Source organism: Epinephelus fuscoguttatus, linkage group LG4, assembly GCF_011397635.1.
Source record: "Epinephelus fuscoguttatus linkage group LG4, E.fuscoguttatus.final_Chr_v1".
Lineage (NCBI taxonomy): Eukaryota > Metazoa > Chordata > Actinopteri > Perciformes > Serranidae > Epinephelus > Epinephelus fuscoguttatus.
In genome coordinates this window covers 25,988,451-26,003,765 of record NC_064755.1, presented here as the reverse complement: position 1 = coordinate 26,003,765, position 15,315 = coordinate 25,988,451, and the positions used below count along the sequence as shown (strand labels likewise).

Here is a 15,315-nt window from a genome sequence, read left to right as displayed (position 1 = left end):
CTGATTTGCACTTACTTTTTTTTGCCCTGAAACTGGAAACATTACATTAAGGTCTTAGTTGTGTACTGTTAAAGCTGAGTTATAGTGGACTTGAAATATTTTCTCTCTGCTGGTTATTTGTTAGGCAGAAGAAGCAAGAGAGAACCAGGGATTCAGGTCAGCTAACACTGTTGGAGTCAGTAGATAAAAAATAAAAGCAGACACGGCTAGTGTTAGCTCTTTTATAACGCTTTTGAACAGGTATTGTTATAGACTTCCTCTCCATCTCCCTATTTCCATTTTTTGATTGTATTTGAGTGTCATTTGCCAAAAAGGAGAGAAAAATTTGTCTGATAGCTTATATCTTTAAATTTTTCAAAATTTCTATAGATATCACAATAACATTGTTATTATGACTTCTTTTGGCCATGATAATAGTGAAAATCTGATATTGTGTCAGTCCTACCTCAAATTATACTGGAGGTACAGCCAACGATTCTTTTTATTATGAAATGATCTTACAATTACTTTTTTTCGTCAATTGAATAATTATTTTGTATCAATGTCAGAAAATAGTGGGGAACAAAACCATTCCCAGAGCCTGGTGACGTATTTAAATAGCTTGTTTTGTTCCAATTAAAGTACTGATAATGAAATGATTATAAAATTGTTGTTGATTCATTTTCTGTCTATTAATCTCTGGGAAAAGGATCTCGGGAGCAACAATTTGAAGGTTGAAGCGTATTCAACATGAATCCAGTGTAACACGTACTACTTATGAAATACTTAAGCATGTGTTGTCAAGACAATTTCATTCCTAACTTGGACACAATACCTTGAAAAATATCCATATTCAATTCCATTTTTGATACCACTGGAAAAATTGGCATTGAGGGTACAAAATTTTATCAAAAGAAAAAAATACCAAGCCTATAACATGACAACTTTTCTTTTCCTGGTTAGTAGCAGAGAACAGCAGCGTGACTGTAGTAAACATTAACAATAAGAGAGAGCAAGAAAGCACAGCAGGTAACTGTGTATCGATACTGCAGAAAATTAGCGTTGAAAACTGTTTCAAATATTCAGAATTGGTGCGTTTTGGAAGAAAAAAGTGACAACATTAGCATGTACTGATATCTAATGCTGGTGCAGTATATTCGTAATTAATCAAAAAACTGCAACTATTTTGATCACACTCCTTTAAACATTGTTTCCTGAAGCACACAATTTTTAAAGTACTTTTCTATTACAACATATTTTCCCTCGTGATATTCCATCAAGACTTCCAAAACTGAAAAAGTGACAGAAACAACAGGTCATAACAAAGGTGATGCACTGCAGACATGTTTCCAATATAAAACCACGTGTGCAGACAGCATTTCATTAACACTTGTGTGTCTGTGTGTGTGTGTGTGTGTGCGCATTCAGGCATGTGTCTGTCTCTGAGCGTGCGTTCAAGCATGCAGGTACGTCTGTGTGTGTGTGTGTGTGTGTGAGCTTGTTTGAGTGCGTCGAGATACATGATGCACCTGTGTTAAACAAATGACCCCCATGCCTGTGTGGGTTTCTCCCAGGTGTGGCTGATGCATGGATCATGTGGTGCAGAGTGCTCGGGGCCACATTGGCTCAATCGTCCTGGGATCATCTCTGAATGTGGCCCCCGAATTTGCATTGAGTGAAGGAACGGTTCACCTCCTCACTACAGCCTTCCACGCGTCTGAGGTGCAGGGGAGGAGTGTGCTAGACCAACCCCCTGCAGGCAGAATCAGGTATTATCTGTCTGACTGGGGACACCGCCATCAATCTCTCCTGTCCACTTTCCTTTGCCCAGAATCAAATCAGCACAGGGTAATACATCTGCGCTGACGACGTGCAGACAAGATAAGCAATCGAGTATGCCAAAATTTTGCCAAGTTTGGCTGATGTGTGAAAGGAGCAGCGATAATGTATTTATAACTATGCAACTGGTTTCCACTATCATACTGTCATCAAATGAGATACTGCTGCTCATTTAATACTGCAACTAATTCCTCAAGCTTTGCTTTCACATCAGTAACTAGAGCCAGAGCAACAACAACCCAGGTGCAAAGTTGTTATAAACCAAGTAGCAGCTTTTGTGCACAGAAAAAAAATGCAGATCCTCTCTAAAGTAGGGATGCACCAATCAACTGGCTGAACATCAATATATATATAAAAAAAGCAGACTTGATGTCTAATGGTGTCCCCTCATTGCAGGGAAAATACAAAATGAGTTTGGGACAAACAGATCTTCCCTGAGCAGCCATGGGGAGGAAAGGATGGAGGTTGCATTGAGTTACATTATGTTGCGTTCAAGTTCTACTCCGTAAAAATGATTATTGGGCCATTGTAATGTTTTCGTGATGTGTTCATATGCCATCTTGTAAATTTTGTTTTTTGGGGAGAAACTTCAATAAATCCATTTGTTTGAAGGACAAATTTGCCGATGTTTTCGCAGCAATATAAAACAGATATGGAATGAATTAATGAATGACTTTATTTCGAACCAAAATAAAACAAAATAAAAACAAAACGAACAAGACAAAGACAACTGTGTCCAAGTATTATTATTACTATTATACAGTATTAGAGAGGGAATTATGAAATACATAATAGGAAGGTTTTGAAAGCAGTTTTTTAAATATGTTTTTCATGTGAACGGAGGTTATATGAAAGGTTGTTTCATAAATTTGTATGATTGGATTTGTGCTCATTCAAAGGCAGCGCAATGAACAACTGAATTACTTGAAAACAGTTCAATTATTTTTGAAGATTTTTTTGTTTCCCTGGCACAAAAGGGGTTATAAATAACAAGAAGTACAAAATAACAACCAAAAAAAAAAACAAAAAAAACAAAAAAAACATAAAAACATATGTATTTGTATCAGCTATCGACCAAACTGTTATTTTCAACATCAGACTGATTCACAAGCGGTGCGTCCCTACTTTAAGGGAACCAATAAGCTTTGTTCAAAAAAAGAATCAGGTTTCGGGTAGATCTCCTGCTTTGACACTAAACGCAGCTGAAACTGACAGAAACACAACACTTAGTGTAATCAGTTCAGTTTGTTCTGTCTTTCAACACACATTACCTGGGCTGCTCTTCAAGGTTCAATTTTATACACCATCTTATTTTCCATTAACTTTTCATACTACCTTTCATACAGAACAGAAAATATTTCCTCCAACTGCTGCACTCACAACACACAGATGTACTGCACCACTGAAGGCCAGTGATTCAATGGACACTTGAGAGTCAAATCTGTCCTGGAAAATTTTGACAAAAGCTTTTTTTTTTTTTTTACCGTAAACTGTCCACAAGAGTTCGTATACCTCCTTTTTTTTACCACTTTTTTTTCTAAACTTAATCTGTAAAACATATGATCGGAAAAAGTCTTTTATCTTCTTGTGTTTAGACTGCCCTTACATCAATCACTAGTCTGTTTCATTTCCACGGCTCATTCAAAATTCAGCAGTTATGCTTTTAACTGATTCAAACAGACTAAATAACATCAGACGAGCCCTGCTCTTTCTCTATGGTTACCTGTTATGTGAAGAATTGATCTGAAGATTGCACCTATTGCTTTAACAACTTCAGTGAGGTCTGGCCCCGAGCTATACTGCAGACCTTAAAGCCCCTGTGAGCTAGCCTGCAGCCTCACATACTCTTTCTGGCTGTTGCGAAACGTTTCTGTGCTTGAGACAAAAGATGACCAAGCTGTTACTTTAAACTTAGGAGGGAAGTGCTTGAGGGCCTCAGGCAGTCATCTTCTGTTAAATCACAGGAAAATTACTCTGATATCTCCTGGTTTTAGAAGATGTCTTTTGTCCGACCGTTGCCCTACAACAAAAGCTCCAAAGTCGAAATAACAAGTGCACTTTCTTGTAATTAATCTGTTAGACAAGGCTTATTATGCCTCGGGCCACTAGGCGGCAGGGAGTTAAACAAGCGCCGCAGCACAGGGATGATCTGAAAGTCGACCCAAAAGATGCACAAGAGAGCAGTAGGGGAAGAGGGAGGTGAAAAACCTCTGTTGACACCTGGTCTGTATGATAATCTGATCTGTGTATGATGGCTCAGAGTTTGAAAGGCACTTTGTCCAATTAGAAGTGTGCAGCAAATTTCCACCTGCCCCTGACAGAGATGAAGTGGCTCTTTCAGAAGACGCTGTGGCACTGAGCCAGCGAAGAGAGCCCAAACACCGCAAGTGGAGCAAGCAGAAATTAATGAGCATCACAAGCCACACTTGTTTAACACAAGATGACATCGAATGAATATTCCCTCAGTTAAACTGTTTCATACTATATTTCAATTACTCAAACCCTCAACAAAGACTGAATGAAGACAGTTTATTAAGAGAGAATAAGCTGATGAAGGTTTGGCGCCAGCAGAAATTCACAAAGTAGATGCTTCTTATTTTGGAAAGGTTTCTGTTGGATTTGGATTTTCCTAAAGTACTCTCCTTAACTTAACTTAAAATCAATATACTTTTTAGTCATCCCTAACCATTTATAAAATATAAAATATATTTATGTTCTTGACTGTTGCATTACTTTGCTTTTATTTTTATTCCCTCTTGAAATGTTAATTTTAGGCAGTAAGCAGTAAGTAATTATAATATATATTGGGGGGGGGGGGCATATTTGAGCACATCCCCTCAAATATATATTCATATTACTATTATTCTTATTTTTATCATTATTATCGATTAAAAAAAAAATTAAGAAAAAAAATTCCATCTGAAAAAATAATTAGCAAACGTAATCATTAGGGCTGTCAAGCGATCAAAAAAATGAATCTAATTACATGCTCTGTAATTAATTTATCTAAATTAATCGCATACATCAATTTTTGTTGTTAAAGTATTCAAAAAAATTCAGTTCAAATGAATTTTGGCAAATTTATCGTAGTAAAGTTGCTGGATTTTGGACACAACTGTCCCCCTGTCCTCTACCACCGAAACTGGTCTGCAATCCATTTCGCAAGGGCGTTAGTTAGTCAGTCACAGGCAGACTTACTCAGTTTGGGTGTGAAAGCCTGGTCAACTGGTCGCTTGATGAGGCTGGCTGCTAGCGTTAGCATCAGACGCTGTGCTAGCTTGAAGTACTCCAATAATACGAAAATTCCTTTACCAATTGCAGAGGTGCTCCTATCAACAGTTGCATCTGGGCCAAGCAGCGTCGTCTAGTCTGCCTCATCATGTGACAAAGCTACTGTGGCCTTCAATGACACACCAGGTCAAAGGGCACCTTGGAATGCCATTAATCAGCATTCATTTTTTGAGCACGTTATTTTTTCTGCGATTTACTAATCAAAATGAACGTGTTATTTTGACCGCCCTAGTAATCATATTCATAAATATACTGAACAGACTGTCACTATTATTATTAATGGTTTTAGTATTATGATAAACTGCAGTTCTGCATGCAGTTTGTCCAAGCAGTGTTGCCGTACCCCAGCAGAAGCCACTGTTTGACTGCCGTAGGTGCAATCAGTGTCAAACGTTGTACTGTCTCCATTAAATTACTTTCAAATGCATTAAAATATGGAATACAAGAAGGTAATTTGAGTGTAACGTGTCACTGTCAGCAGTTCTTGTAAAGTGTTACTAATTTTAAAAAGTCATAAAAATGTCACAAGGTTTGCACTTTTCCTGTACGACCCTCAATCATATGCTGGCTCCCTGAAATGGTTCGCAGTCATCAAAACTTTGAGAACTACCATCAACGATTTCTGTTTGATTTCCCAGACCCCCCTAGACAGGGTTGCAGAAAGTGTAGATTGAGCATGGTCCCCCCCACTTGTTAAAAAGGTGATTACGGCCCTGTGTTTATTATATGCAACAAACAACGAGGCAAATTCATTTAACTGAAGACCTACTTGGTAATAAATCCTATTCTGCTATTAAGCAACAGTTAAAAGTGGAAGAAAGTTTGAGTTTTGAGCATTAACATAACTTGAAAGCAACAGGAACTGTTATGTGCGCAAGTTCTTCATAAGTTGATAGCGCAGTGTATAAGGGATGTCTGCACCATGTGCCACTATCAACATCAACCAAAGGCCTTCATCTTCCTATTTCTGTGTGTCTATTTCTGTCTGTCACATAAAAATAGGCTTTTAACAACCCAGCATGGCGTTAATTATTGCCTCTTAAGCACTGCATTAGTAAAATAAAGCTGCAAATATTGATTGATCAGACAGCTGATATTTGTCAGTGAATGAGAGCAGGATTCGTGTAGCATACATGGCGAAGAGTGACTCTGTCTTTCAATCACTGTCAGAAAGCAGCACAGCGGCAGCATTGCTGCATTGATTGAGCCCCATCGTGCCACACTCTGTCTTAGTACGCCTCCTAAAGCAATCAATCCACAGACATGCAAGAACCAAATATTCATTAGTGACTTATTCATATTCAAAAGCCGCCTTTCGAAACTAACAAAAGAGCAGAATTGTGTTTGACAGGCACACTACAATGATTCTATGACATACTGTGTGAGGCATGAACAATCGTGATCATCTTCTATTATTTTACGAGCAAATGACTGTGTGCATTATTGTCGTCTGCCAGATGAGGACGTCTGTACAAACAGCTCTAAAAAAGATTATAGTGTTAGGATGTTACACTGTGAAACAAATACAAACGGCGTCTTTGATTTCACAAATAATTCTGCTCTCAAGATTTGTTTAAAATGACACAAAGGGTCAGTAAAAATATCCGTGTTTGGACAACACACAGACTAGTGTGAGATTTTTCAATAAGAAGAAGCTAATAGTTTCACACTGAGTGATTCAACATGATTAATACTTATGGGTATTGTTTAAGTACTCCAGCCCATTGGCCCTCTGTAACTGGCAAAAAAAAGAGAGAGAGATGGGCTGCGATGTTAATAATTAGTTGGTTCTGCGCTCAAAAAAATTCTGTCCAACCTCACCAGATTTTAATCAAAGGCTGAAAATAGTAGCTGATTGTAATCGGCACTCAGAAGTCACCAGGGGTGTTTGAAGAGCCCGTCAAGCCTGAGAGTGGAGCTAATTCGATTAAGTGGCGGCAGTACCTGGAGGGGACGGATCTGTATCTCTCCCTTTTTTATTTATGAGATTAAGTCGCGCTTGTTATTCCAATATAAATAATCAAGCCAACAGAAATGACACTGATTTTCAAGTCGTTTTATCTCCCTTGTCTCCAAAAGTTTTTTGTTTATTCCAGGTGACAAATAAACTTTGTTGAGTAATACTCCAGCGGTACTGATGTAACGGAAATAACGGTGGAGGATGTGATGTGCGTGCTTCGCCTTTCCTCAGTATTATTACCTTACCCAGTGTGAAAAGAGCAAAGGAAAATCAAAGTGTAGGCACTAGAGAGAAAAAATGTGCTTGCTCCTGCAACTTTATTATTTATAATATTTGTTCAATTTGAAGATGGATTTGTGCAAATGAAAAACAAAAACTTCACGTGGTGAAATAATGATGCAGGGACTAATGATGCCAGACTGATGTGTTTGAAACAAGACCAATAGTTTCAGCAATTCCTGCGACCGTTCTCTCTCCTCTCGACTCTTCTAGTTATATTTAATATATCCTGAGAATACGTGTGCAGACATTGTTAACTTTCATTATTAGCACTCTAACTAAAGACGAAAGCACATGGATTCTTCTGCATCTGCGGCTACACGTACTTCCATTTTCATCTTCGCCTGATGTCGCAGCACACCACTCAACAGCCCTTCAACCAGCTGCCATGAGGGCCATTTAGCCTTCAGAAAGCAGGATAAATAATAGTTAAGAGACTCTTGAGGTGAGGCCGTTTGACTAACATACTTAAGATTTTACAACGTTACCTTTTCCTGTTTTAAAGCGCACACATGCACAGAAGGTCTCTGTGGCCGGGAGATCATCCTGATTTCTCTCTCAAGTGTTCAACACATGTCAGCACCCCGCAGCCTGCATGAAGCCATAAAGGCTCTGTGGTAATATTTACTCTGAATGTGCAGACACTCACGGCTTTATGTTCACATGACTTGACATAAAGCAGCATGAATGTATGTGTCCGGTATGATTCAAAGGCGCAGGGATGATGGCTTCACAGATACTGCCGGTCAAAGTTCCTGATTGAGTGCTGAGGGGCTTACCTACCTGCTTGGGAGCTTTGCACCCTCCACACTGGTGGAGATGTGAAAAGCTTGGGTCTAGATGCGACATAAGAATCCTCCCGAGTGATCCTTCAGACCCCTCTCACCACCTCTCTCCCTCCAGGCCTCTTCTAAGGGGGCTATTTCATATCAGAGAGGCGCAGAGCAGCGCGGAGCCAAGCAGCACCAGTACTTAGGTCACAGTGTACCACATTAAATTTAGACTCCTTTAACGCCCTCCAATAATGCATCTGGAGTATTTCCGGTCATTACTATTCAGACTTTTCTATCTAAGATACAAACTTCTGTAAATGGGCCATAGATCTGAGCTGTCGTTCACCACAGGAGATTTCACATCAAATCTGGTGTCTGTCACCAGTTGAAACTTCCTCGCCAGCCCCAGTTAAGCCACTGGTGATTCAAACTCCAAAATAAAACTGTCCCACAAGAATAAAACTTTAGGATTTGGTCTAGGGTAAGTTTGACATTTCAAAACTTTTTTTAATTAATATAGCCTATTAGGGCTTGCATCACGTTGCCTACAGTATACACCCGATAAATCTAAAAACTGACTTACAGGTTACCAAAAGATGCAGCTACACCGGAACATCTGTGAAATGTATCCTTGTAGTGGTGTTTTTACTTTGTCAGACCCTTGCACTTTTTGTTCTGCCTCTAATGTGTGTATCCTGAACTGTTTTGTAATACGTCAGCACCAATCAACAACTGGTACAACCACTGCACTTTAGAAAAAATAAATCCTGCACTGACTGAAAACACATGGACTCAAAATACATGAACCTTGAACCCTGGTAAACCGAGTTTTCTGCATTATATTAGTTGCAACAGAATACAGATGATGTAAACGTGATAGAAATGAATGTAGATTTCAGCAGGGGAAACTTAAAAGCTATTGGTCCAGATGTTTAGGTTTATAGAGAGAATCAGGGGTCAAGTGTTGAACTCTGGTATGCCTCCAGACGGCTAGCAACGTCCTGTCAGTTTCCTACAATAAAAACAGGAGTCCTTTCATGCAGCATCTCTCTTATCAGACACATTCCACTTTACAGCATCGCGGGTCACTGCATGATTTTTAATTCCTTCACATCACAGATACGGACGATTAAATACGTGATGACAAAAAATGTATTAAACCCTCATAGATGCAGCACAGATACACCAAACTAAAACAAGCGGTTAACAGCCTTAAAATGTCAAAGTCGCCGCTCAGTCTCGCACTTTCACTTTTTGAGCTCAAAACATTCAAACGCCTGCTCTTTAAATATATAAAGCACCAAAAATATTTCGTTTAAAAGGTCCCAAAACATGCCTCTGTGTGTGTAATTTCCTTGCAAAGTATGACCTGTTTCCTAAAACCAGGGGGACTTCATTTAAATATTTGAATATAATGAGTTTAAAAGTAAATTTGAGCCATTTATATCACAATGAAGACACTTTGGGAAATTCAAAGCAAGTTTCTGTAAAAAGACACAAACACATCCAATGTGTTACTTCAGCTAATGCTAGTTAGCTTTGTCACGAGGGTAAACTTTAAAAATCAGATATCACGTTTATTGCTATGTGAATATATATGCTATATATGATGGGCAAAAGCAAAAGACTCCCTCGAGGAGGACACATGTGAAAACGAGTCGAGGGATTTTTCATTTCATAGAAGCTAAAAATTAATTCGCATTTTACAGCTCTTTACAAGTAAGAAGGGAAATTTCAGCCAAAAACAATATTTCATTATTTTATATATTTTATACCATGTTATCTTTACCTGACGGCGAGAAAGAGCCTCACACCTGACATGATAAAATCTCAATCACTGCTCATTTAACTACTAATATTGACATTCACAGCTCCATCCTCCTTAGATAAGCACACTGATGCTGATATGTAATTTGACCTTTGAAGCTCATAAAAACAGAAGGCTTTTTTTTCTCCAAAGGTGGCGGTGCCAAAGTCTAAACTGAGAGCAGATGTCACCGTCTATGTAACAGCTCAGTGTACAGTCAAAGAAATACTGTTTATCCTTTCTAGTTAAACTGTTTTGCTGGTCTTAGGAGAACTTCATGTGAATAGATCAAATACTGAGCTTTGACTTCAACAGCCTGATTATTAACATTTAACAATGTTGACTGTGTGACAGCTACCAATAAAAGGCTTGATGATATTATCACCTCTGCCACATTTAAGGATTGAAAAGCGCAGGAGGACTGAAACTCGATATTATGTTACAGGCAGCCAGCCAGAAAAAAAGAGACACCTAATGGAGTTCCTCTCCCGGATCTGTCCGAGCTGAAGGCTCAGCTATAAGCCTATACCTGTATCTTCATGCTCTCCACCGGGCAGGGAGCCCTAATTCATTGAATTTGAGAATGCCACAGCCTCAATAATGTTGCTGTCCACTCGAGTGGCGTGCAAGCTCCCGTGCCAACTGCAGGCTTTCTGAGATTTTGTGTAAAACCTTTTTTTTAAAAGCCTCTGCGTCCCCTGCACCTCATCCGTCTTGTGTCGACAACAACTGAATAAATGCTGCCACTCTAGCCGAGAGCTCTCGTTTCGCTGCCCAAAAATAAAACTGCCGGACGAAAGCGTGTTCATTAAGAGGAGACTGAATGTTTTATACTCTGCCTTTACAGTGTGGATTAGTGGAAGTGTCAGGTAAGATTTGCTTCCAATGATGAAACATTTAAAACGGGACAATCTACAAATGTGACATAATGGGTTGAAGCTGGTGTTTAGTATGAAAAAATAAAAGAGATTCAATCTAGATATGACACGAGGCAAGTTAATAAGACGTGCTGGAATATTTTCTGCTGCAGGAAACCACACTTTACCTGGTGACAACTTTCACAATGTTTAAAGCAACATGATCTTTCTATCCTGTTCTTACTCTGGTGTGAGCACCAGTTAATTCCACCTCTTTCTCCTTAACGAAGGAACATGATGTTCAGATGACTCACAGTTACCGTCAATGACAACAACAAGTGTGTGTGCGGCGTGAGAAGACAAGTGCAGTGGTCAGTGTCACTCAGTGCACTACAGCACTACAACATGTACCGTACGCACACCTTCAAACGCTCTCATGTTAACACAGGATCCAAGACACCGGAGCTCTTATCAGATCTGCGGCTTCACGGCTTCCCTGTGCAACTGTGAGGTTTCAAGCCTCTGCAGAGACCGTGACCTTATATAACCAAGCCATTAATATTGATTGTTTCCAAATTTGCGAAGCGAGGGGATCTTGCAATATGAAAATAACACCCTTTCTTCTTTCCAGTAATGATATCCACAGCCCTCCAAGGCCTGTTCTCTGACCCACTCAAGTCTTACAGCGAAGCTTCTGCTGAAGTAAGCCCTTTCTACTTAAAAGGTATTAGCACTCAGGGTTAAAACAGTAAATGCTCTGCATGCAGGATAAGAAAATGTGCATCCTCAGAAAGTCTAATACAGCTGGCGTAAAGAGAGAAACTGCGCTCGAGCGAGTGTCTGCCGCCTTTCAGATGTTGGTTTCTGTGGCTGGCCCGAAAAGGCTCAGCGTGGAGCTGTAATCCTAAAGAGTGTCTTACAAGACTGTAACACCACAGTGAGCCATAAACTTTTTTTTTTTTATTGTTTTATTTTTTTGAGTAACCCTGCTCTGAAGTGTGCCGACGCAATAATCCAACTGCAGTTACTTGTCAATGGAGCACTTGCACTTTAACATCAGTGCTTTATCACGTGAAGCAATTACCCCATCATTGCTTTATGAAACTTTCCCTCTGCTTTCCTGCAATGTGAATATTTACATTAATACATAATCTGCTTTGTGAGTGTCTTTTAAAACAGCCAACTGTTAGGGTGTTATAATGTTAATGTCTGTAAGAGCCTATAGATTAGATGGCAGACCATACCAGGTGTTTTCTATGTAACTGCGCATCAGAGCAACAGATGGCAACTCTCTGATGTTTAAAGATAAGATAAAAAATTAATAGTCTGTTGTTACAACAGTAAAAGCTGAACAGGCGTCCTGTGTGACGACACACACCGGAGCTACACAGTTAAACATATAGAATAAATTAATCCAGGATATCATTTAGAACTGATTGCTCATAAATTCTGACTTATTCTAAGTTTTTAAAAAGTTCTCAAAACTTTTCTTGAAGCCGCCTGCTGCTAACACTCCCCAACAGTCGTTCTTATTCCTTGCACAAAGGTCAAAATGAAGTTTCAGTGCAGGGAAACTCCTCTAAAGCTGCAGAGGTTGTCCCACTGAACATGTGTTGTTTTTTTTCACCCATTCAGCATTACATAACAGACCGAAGGCGTTCTTTTTCCTGTCTTTCTCTTTCCCAGACGCACTTTAATCCTGTGCATAAAAGGGTGGGGTGAATATGGGTCAGCAGGTTAGGAGTGTCTCAAAGTCAGACTTGCGAAAAAAGAAATCAATCCACGAAGCCTCCTAACTACCTGTCTTTGCCCCGCTATTACATAAGTGCTCCGGCTGTGCCAACCCACAAAGTCACACAGTTTCCCTTCAGTGGTGTGTGTGTATGTGTGTGTGTGTGTGTGTGTGTGTGTGTGTATAAATACATGCTCAAGTGCAGTGATTTCTCTGTTTCTTTTCTAATTAAACAACCGCAGTTTTTCACGGGCAGTGGAGGAGTGGAGGTGGAGGAAACTCTTGTGTAAAGTGAAAAGATCTGCGATGATGATTTCTGCTCTCAGTTGCGCGCCTCTGTTTATGGCTAAACCTGTTACATAACCAGCTTACATTCCACATTCACCATATCACACTCTAAATATACCCTGGCGCACAGGAAGAGTGCGCACGCAAAAGCCACCGTTCAATGAATTAATTGTCCACAGCTCGCCTCGCTGTCATGTACGCACCGAGTGTGTTTGTCAAGAATCAGCAGAGAAATCAGTATTTCTTTGAACTTGGATGAGCCCGGTTAGCCTGTGCTGGAGACAGCCGAGAGGGGGTGTGGTTAAATACTGTCTGTACTGTACAACATGGACGGGACGTGGTGGGTAAATCATGTAAAAATGAACTCGTCCTCAGCAGCGATGCAGACAGACTTTTGACGGGCTAAATTGACTATACAGGCCCGGTTAGTTTTTTTATTGTGATCATGTGGAGGTTTGCAGCGCCTTCATGCTTGTAACAGTATTGGAGAGCTAAACAAAATCCAGCTGCTGGGGCGTCTCTTTTTTTGTGCACACAGGAATAGCCTAAAAATCTGAGCTGGAGATGTAAAAAATCCAGCCAGACGGCGCTGTGTGCTGGATGAGGAATAGTGGAGGACACGTCCCCTTACAAAAGGAGAATGGGACTGATCGATAAACTAGCCCACAGTTTGCCAAAAAGTTCACTTCTGACACTTTGACAATATCGCGTCTGAGAGGACAGGTTGGCCCTTTTTGGCACCGAGACACGCTCCCGTTGGTCAATTCGAAGTTGCTGGGTAATTGATTTATCTTGCAGTCAGAGTAAATGTGACATCTGTGACCGTATCACCCCCCTATGATTTGAGCTGTCAGTGGAGCCTGAAAACCAGCAACACACACCGAGGCACTAATTACAGCCGAACGCGTAAAAGCCGCGGTGGCACTAAATAAAGAGCCGTGTCTCCGTGGTTGGGTGAATTTAAGACACTGTGCAGTTATTTATGGAGGAGGGAAGCGATTTAATTCATTTTGAAGTTTGATTTGAGGAAAAATCCGCCATCGGTGTTGATTTCCCACACAGTAAATAAAGCGAATCACGGTCCGCTTACCTCTGTTGGTGCTGGAACAGGTCTGCCTTCGAACCGGGGCTGGATGGTCCGCTTTCCGGAGCGTCTCCAGGTTTACCGGGGTTTCCCTGACCGGGGTAGCCGGCTCCGAGGCGCTGTTGCCCGGGTCGCTCGCTGGATCTGGAGGGGACTCCATGTTGAATTTCAGATTTACTGTTTAACTACCGCTAGTACTTCAAACTAATTCTATGCGATCTGTGAGCTCCGACACTGCGTCTTGCTATCTAATTTAGAGTAGAAGTAAGAAATGAGAAATGCGAGTGTGTCTGGAGGTGGGTGTGTAGGTTTGATTGTCCACTAGCAGCGCTAGTGAGAGCTCCAGTCATGCACACTGAAAAGGGAGAGGTTGTCAATAGCCGAAGAATAGATGTAGGCCTGAAAGTAATCCATGCTGATCGACCCTGCGCAGTTTTACATGGGAATGGCAATATTTTATTACTGTCTAACCTTGCTCAGCAGCTTTATACATGTGTGTATTATCTTACTCACAACTTGGGCACATTTCATAACACTACATGTAGGCTGCTGCTGAATCTGACCCTGAAAACTGGCCAAAAAAATGCCCAAATGCACCCACAGTGACATGCATTTGCATCATCCCATGATCTCATTTTATTAGGCTGTTAAACTGAAAATAATGAACATCATTGCCATGAAAGCTGCAGGTCTTGTGCTTGTTATTTTGGCTTTAATCTGCAAATCTACTCCTGCTAAATATAGTCAGTATCGTGCACGTTATTATATTGCATTATAAACACACAATGTCTGCAAGTTCTCAGTGAAAAGCTGCGGAGGTACTGAAATTATTTACTGCTAAATGATTCAGTGTGGGTCCCTGGCTGCAGCTTACAGCAGTCTGCATGCTGCTCCCGACCATACAACAACTTTCATGTCTGAGAATTCAAACAAGGAAAGCGCTCTTCATTATTTCCACCATCATCACCACCATTATCATTATCACCACCATCATCATCACCATCTACCACTGTCCTATGGGAGGAGCGGACTGCATTTCTGAGTAGTCTGCTGCCTCTTCCTCCTTCACTCACTCACTCACACAATAACCTGAGAGCCTCCCGCTCTGCTCTGATAAAACTTTCACATTGGCACCAGTCTGGAGATCTTTAAGATACACCGCCGCGTGCAGCTGGTATCAAAACGTCGCTCTGGCAGCCGGCACCCGTGCACCGCTTGTTGCGCAGCAATTACAAACACCATGCTTTCTGCATGTGATCAGCGGGCGAGCTGCGAGGCGGAAACCCCGCCTCTTTAAAGCGGTGCACGTGGACTTTGACATGGTCCTGCCCTCTCTGTGCAGAGCCAGACTGCTGATAGACAAGTCGGTGATAACACAGAGAGCACTGAGCCAAAAACTATTAAACTTATACAGTGATCAAAAAAC

General features: G+C 40.7%; 1 protein-coding gene across 1 annotated transcript in view; it reads right to left on the bottom strand.

Moving 5' to 3' along the window:
* Window positions 1–14,245, bottom strand: part of roraa (RAR-related orphan receptor A, paralog a) — a 218,369-nt gene extending 204,124 nt beyond the window's left edge. Inside the window, exon 1 of the mRNA XM_049574226.1 lies at window positions 13,896–14,245. Within this exon, the coding sequence (XP_049430183.1) occupies window positions 13,896–14,049 (154 nt within the window). The 5' untranslated portion in view covers window positions 14,050–14,245. The remainder of the gene's footprint in view (window positions 1–13,895) is intronic.
* Window positions 14,246–15,315: the final 1,070 nt, after the last annotated feature.